This window comes from Camellia sinensis, chromosome 7 (genome assembly GCF_055761805.1).
Source record: "Camellia sinensis isolate YWXY chromosome 7, ASM5576180v1, whole genome shotgun sequence".
NCBI classification, from domain to species: domain Eukaryota; kingdom Viridiplantae; phylum Streptophyta; class Magnoliopsida; order Ericales; family Theaceae; genus Camellia; species Camellia sinensis.
Genome location: NC_138967.1, coordinates 68954204 through 68960671, shown reverse-complemented (window position 1 = coordinate 68960671; position 6468 = coordinate 68954204). Strand labels below are relative to the sequence as shown.

Genomic DNA, 6468 nt, shown 5'->3' with positions numbered 1-6468 from the left:
GGTACGAGAGACTTGTGGGAGAAAATGAGACTCGAATCGGATTCCCGATTTGGGAGTTAGAGTTGGATTTCACTCTAGGCAAATTAGTTTCCTAAGAAACATAGAATTTGAGGTGTTAACGCCCCAAAACCACCAAACGGCTTTGGAGTAGCACGAAACTTGGCACACACGATCGCTTAGGCACGAGAGACTTGTGGGAAAAGATGAGACTCGAATTAGATTCTCAGTTTGGGAGTTAGAGTCGGATTTCACTCTAGACAAACTAGTTTATTAAGAAACTTAGAATTCGAGGGGTTAACGCCCCAAAATCAGCAAACGGCATCGAAGTAGCACAAAACTTGGCACACATGACCACCTAGGCACGAGAGACTTGTGGGAGAAGACGAGACTCAAATCGGGTTCCCGGTTTGGGAGTTAGAGCCGGATTTCAGTCTAGGCAAAATTATTTACTTAATTATCTTTGTAATTGTATAGTAGTTAAATTTTTATGTTTTTTTGTAATTAACATATTAATACATAATTATATTGTCATTAATTATTTTTATTTTTTTTCCAGATATTTCCCGAGTGGGAGTTTGCTTCTTGTGGAATGTATGTCTGTGAAGAATGCGACTAACTTTTGTTTTTGTTACCCACGGAGAATGATGAGCAAAACTTTTAATTTTGGTTTATGTTACTTTGAATGATGAACAACATTATGTATTTAAACGTTATATATGTATTATGGAACATTATGTAATAGGTAATTTTGTTGATGTGTAGTTATGAATGTAAGAATATTTTTATTATGGAAAAATTATTTTTTCTATACATGAATTTTTATATTATTATGCAATTATTGATTTCTTTTTCAATTTTTTTTTTAATTTAATACAAGTAATTTTAATATTTTTAATAATTTTACTGTAGGTTTTTTTTTTTTTGCTACGGCACCACACCGTCACAAAAACTAAGGCACCACACTGTCACAAAAAACAGGTAATTTTAATATTTTTAATAATTATATTACAGTTTTTTTTTTTTTTGTGTGCAACGGCGCTACATCGTCGCAAAAAATAGGTAATTTTAATATTTTTAATAATTATATTGCAGTTGTTTTTTTTTTTTTGCGACGGCACCACACCGTCACAAAAAATATTGGAACCATTGGCGACAGTGGCCATGTTGTCGCAAAAAAACAAAACAATTTGTGATGGCATTTTTTACCGTCTCAAATAAAAATTTTAGCGACCGTAAAATAGTGTCGTCGCAAAAGGTTTGACTTTTTTACATATTATATGCGACAGTAAGTTGCCGTCGCAAAAGGTAACAATTGCCGTCGCAAAAAAAAGGCGACGGCATGATACTGTCGCTAAAAGGTTTTTGCAACGCCCTCTGTTGTGACCCCTTATTTGCCGTCACTAAAAGTCATTTGCCGTCGCTAAAAAGTTTTTGAGACAGCATTAAGAGTATGTGCCGTCGCAAAAACCTGAAATTTTTGTAGTGTGTTACTAAAAAGTTGAAAGTAGAAGTAATAAAAATCGAATAATGTTATATGTATCAATTAGTGTACTAATAGATGATATGCCATAATTTTAGAAGTTTTAAGTATTTGTAATTTAATTAATAGGCGGGGTCAGTAATAATGGCATAATATTAGTTTGTACACTAATTAGTACACTAATTGAGATATATATCGCAGCACCAATGAAAATAAAATAAAAAAGGTTTGAGGGGATTGGAAGTCTGTCCTGCAGCCCAAATGGCAAGTGAGGTGAATAGACAGGAGTTATTTCGTGGTTTTGGAGTAAATATTTCATACTGTTTAATGTGTAACATTAGTTCAGTTGTCTTAAAAAAAAAAAGTAATATAAAAAAGATTTTTCTAATGATAGTCTTAAGAATTTTTATTTATTTATTTTATGAGAAACACTAAATGCCAATAGATTTATAATCTCAATACATTTTTCATATATCTCAAAATAGTTTCATGCATTTCAATGCATTTTTATACACTTTTTTAGCACTGTCGCCCTAAGGATTGCTTTTCACATTTTCCACATAAAAATAATAAATTCTACTATTTTAAAATAGTGACTCACTTTATTCTATCACGAACAATTTCATGATTTAAATATTTTAAATAAAAAATCAAATCATGTAATTACGAGTATCTAACACAACATGACACATGTCGGCACAGAAACCTAACATCTTATTAAAAAAGGAAAAGAAATTATACTCAACTACCCCCATGAAATTTGAATCTACAGCTCTCTTGGCGAAATAAGTTTCAAATTAGCAATGATCATTTTCATCAGTCAATTTTTTTACCACTCCTTTTTCATTCCCACACTTCAAATGCTCCACAAATTCATCAATGGACTTATCTGAACTCCCTCCTTCACTAATTGCCTCCTTTGCCAACTCCTTCCACTTACAAGCATTTTTTCTAATCTCAACACTCCTCTCTCCTTCCATTACTTCCTTCAAACAACCCATGAGCTCTTCTCTCCTCAAAACCCCTTTCTCATCCTCCTTAGCCCTGACCCCAACACCCCAAATCTCCTCAATAAACTTAGCATTTGTCAATTGGTCAGCCCACTTTGGCACCCCAACCATTGGCACACCAAGGCCCAACCCTTCAAGTGTAGAGTTCCAACCACAATGTGTGACAAAGCAACCAATGGCTTCGTGAGCCAACATTTCTAGCTGGTTACACCAAGTTACTATAAGACCCTTGCCGCTTGTTGTTAAGTCTATGAACTCAGAGGGCAATTTAGTAATCTCAGACTCTCTTACCACCCAAATGAAGTCCAAATTGCTTCCCTTCAATCCCCATGCCATTTCCTCCATTTGTTCCTCTGTCAATGAGACCATGCTTCCGAAGGAGACATAAATGACGGATTGGCTTGACTTGGTTTCGAGCCATCTGGCACACTCAGAGCTGAGTGGCTTCCATAGACTGGCTCCGTACCCTTTGTCGTCTTCAATTCGCTGGTCCAAGTATGCCGATGGTATCATTGGACCGATCAACTTTCCCGGCCAGAGCTCCCATACATTTTTCACAACCTTCAAATAAGCACAAAACATTAAATTAAATTAACAAGAAATGCATTGCAATTTCAACAGTCGAAAGACTGACGAAGTTCACAAATATTATGTTGTGAACACGTCGAGAATAAGTTTTAAACTTGATTTGAAAATATATTAAGTTTAAAAAATATGTTTAATGTTGGTTGGTTTATCTATTAATTAAGTTTTTCTCAAACGAGTTGATTGGAACCGAGCTCAATTAGTTTAGTTTAGGAAAAATTACACTGTAGTTCATATAGTATGTCAATTTGGTCATTTTAGTTTTCATTGCATCACTTTTATCATTATATTTCATATTGTATCAATTTAGTTTAATTCACTCACCTTAAAATGATTGACTAGTAGACATTCAATTTGAAATGTTCCCTTTTTTCATTAATTCTTATATAATTTCTTAACATATATGATTAATTGAACAAAATTGACATAATATCAATAATTAAAAGACCAAATTGATAGAATTAAAACAATATGAACCAAATTGAGAACACCTATATTACAAGGCAAGAAGTATAATTTATTCCTCAATTTTTTTTATATATAATCCCTATAAGCTTATATAGTCGAGTTCAGAAGTTTCAAAATTTATTTTTATATAGATGAGTTTGACCGATGTTCAGCAAATAAATGACTTCGAAAATATGTTTAAACATTAGTCAAACTCCAGCAACTCAATTCATCTTACAGAAAACCATTAACATGTACAAACCTGGCCTTCCAGTTCTTCAAAGGAGTTGCCAAAAACCCAATCAGCCTTGTCCAAATTAGAGTACTGAGTCAATTGCATAGCCAAGTAAGCAGGGTTACTCTCAGGGGCCTGAACAAAGCTCGGCAAGTCCACCAAGTTCATCGGTGGCATCCCCCGCATCATCAGCGGCAACTCCTCCTCCTTCATCGGCAACCTAACCACACCGTGGTGCACACGACAAAATATGGAGCACACCGAGGCCGAGTTAGTGAAAAATGGTGCACCATAGATGCCATGGGTCTTAGCCACATCAAGAGCCCAAGGGAAGAATGAGTCATAGACAACACAATTGATTGGGAATTTTGAGTCCTTGTATTTTTCAATGAGTTGTGAGAGACTTCTTGAGCCATTGTCTCTCAAGGACTTGAGGTAGACATCTTCGGTGCGGGCTTGGGTAAAACCACCGTCGTCGAACCCATCGGAGATAGGTTCGACGGCGATGTTTCGGACACAGATGGACTTGACTGTGTAATGGGTTGTGGCTAATGTGGCTTTTACACCTTTGGAGGCCAAGTGTTTGGCAAATTGGAGGAGAGGGTTTATGTGGCCCTGGCTTGGATATGGAAGGACTATAACATGGCTTCCATGGTTTTTTTGCTCCATTTTGTGTTTTTGGGTTAGTTGGTTTGCTGTTTTGTTGTTGTTTGGTTCTATCCTTTTATTTATAGGGTGAATAAAGTAAGAGAGAAGGAACAAGAAAGAGGAAGTAGTGGTTCCAAATTTTGGTTCCAATACATTAACACTTTTTGATGTTTGCTTTTATCTCAGCCAACTTTGACACACGGGGGATTTCTGGTTTAGTTCGGTATATGTTTTGAGATTGTGTATTTGAACTTTGAAGGGACATATTATAAAAGTAATTTTTAAGTACGTAAATTCTTACGAATATACGTATATTATTTTATAAAATTGTGTAAGTTTTCATAAATATACGTAATTTAACTCATAAAAATTTAAAAAATCACAACTTACGTATATTTGTAAGAACTTACGTAATTTTATAAACTAACTAATGTATATTTGTAATGTATATAGTATACCGCTTGTACATCCAAATATTTTCTCATATTACAACGGATTTCATATTTTAATATCAAATTTAGTGTATTATCTGAATTGTCACTATTTTATTGGTTTAATGGATTTTATCAATTTTATTTGTTTCTAATAATATTTACAACTTCCGTAGTAAACTAAATATAAGGATAAATTATCAATAGGCCTTAATAGTTAGAGTTAATTCTCATCAAGTCTTACTGAAAATAAGTCTTGATATAATTGTCGTTAAAAATAATTTTTTACATACGTCACTAAAAATTAACAATTAGTAACTTTTTTTTATCATGATTTTTATAAATTATCGTTAAAATTTACAATTAATGACATTTTTATATGATAAATTTTTCGTATGAAACCTATTAGACAATAAACCTACCCTACCCCGCTCGTCTCGCACTTGTCGTCGTCATTCCTAATGATGTCATCCTTATTAAGGTAAGCTTATGTCATCCAATTATTTTAGGTGTGATGTATGTCAACTTTCACACATGTGCTTTAAATAGTATTTTTGGTTTTTTTTTTAAAAAAAAATGTGTGTTCATTTTCAAATGCGCGACTCGGTAATGTAATCAAAGTATCCGTGTAGGCCACACTCTATTCCATAATCATCATCTCATCAAAATCATAGAAAAGTTCGAAGTCTCAGGAAGCATTAATTCATCACCTCATCACGACCTTATAACCTCACAATCGCGCTCACCGGTTCTCCAATTTTATGTAATTTATTATTAATTTTATATTTATAAATATTTTCTTAATTTTATAAAAAATATTTTACTAATTTTTTATTTTATTAATATTTCACAACATATAATAAAATGATCTCTAATTATTTTATATTTTAAATAATAACATCAATTTTATTGAGGCGATTTTATTAATATAAAAGATACATGTCACTTATTTTTTTAACTTCAAAAATAAAATGGCATGTATATATTTTATGAGTAATGCTAAAGAATCTAAAATTTCACTCCTAAATTTATTTACAATGACATGAAAAAAATTGAGTCTTAATTGATTGATTTCTAAATAATCAACTGAATATTTAACGTTATTGAGTGTAAATTTAAGAGTTATATTTTAGGGATCTTAAGCATTTTTTACTTCTTATTTACTATATTATGTTAATCAATAAAATAGCTTAAAACAATGGCTTAACCATTTGTATAATGATATCTAATAGTTCAATACTTTTAATAACTAAAAAAATATTTGTTAAATTTAGTTAATTTTATTGTGAAATACTTCTTTCGCAACGCTTACATAAAAAATTATTTTCAATTAGTATCTTACCAATACTAACTCAGTATTTTTTATGCATAAAAGATGGCCCTCTTGGACAAAATTTCTAATTTCGCCCCTAGCTGCCGCCACCACGATCGATATTGCCACTAGCACCACTATGCTTCCATACCCACAACCTTCATTACCATTGAAATTGTTACCATAAGCACCCCCATTATTTGGTACCACAATCACACACCACTATTATTACTACCATCACCACAAAAACTATTACAACCTTTCACCTTCATAACCATTGTTACTTTTGTCATAACCACCATCATCATTCCACCATCACA

General features: G+C 32.7%; 1 protein-coding gene across 1 annotated transcript; it reads right to left on the bottom strand.

Annotated features, from left to right (window-relative positions):
- Positions 1–2062: 2062 nt before the first annotated feature.
- On the bottom strand, positions 2063–4615 carry LOC145795149 (UDP-glycosyltransferase 74B1-like). The gene is made up of 2 exons (XM_082878145.1): positions 3785–4615; positions 2063–3051 (listed from the first exon to the last, which is right to left on the bottom strand). Exons 1-2 carry the CDS (start codon positions 4424–4426, stop codon positions 2278–2280), a joined length of 1416 nt encoding a protein of 471 aa, XP_082734271.1. The 5' UTR covers positions 4427–4615; the 3' UTR covers positions 2063–2277.
- Between the last annotated feature and the right edge of the window lie 1853 nt (positions 4616–6468).

What these genes read in the sequence shown, in the direction of transcription:
- LOC145795149 (XM_082878145.1), bottom strand. Translation starts at nt 4,426, where the DNA reads ATGGAGCAAAAAAACCATGGAAGCCATGTTATAGTCCTTCCATATCCA. An exon ending in TTGAAGAACTGGAAGGCCAG is followed by an intron (nt 3,052 to 3,784) that starts GTTTGTACATGT and finishes GCTTATTTGAAG; the next exon opens with GTTGTGAAAAATGTATGGGA.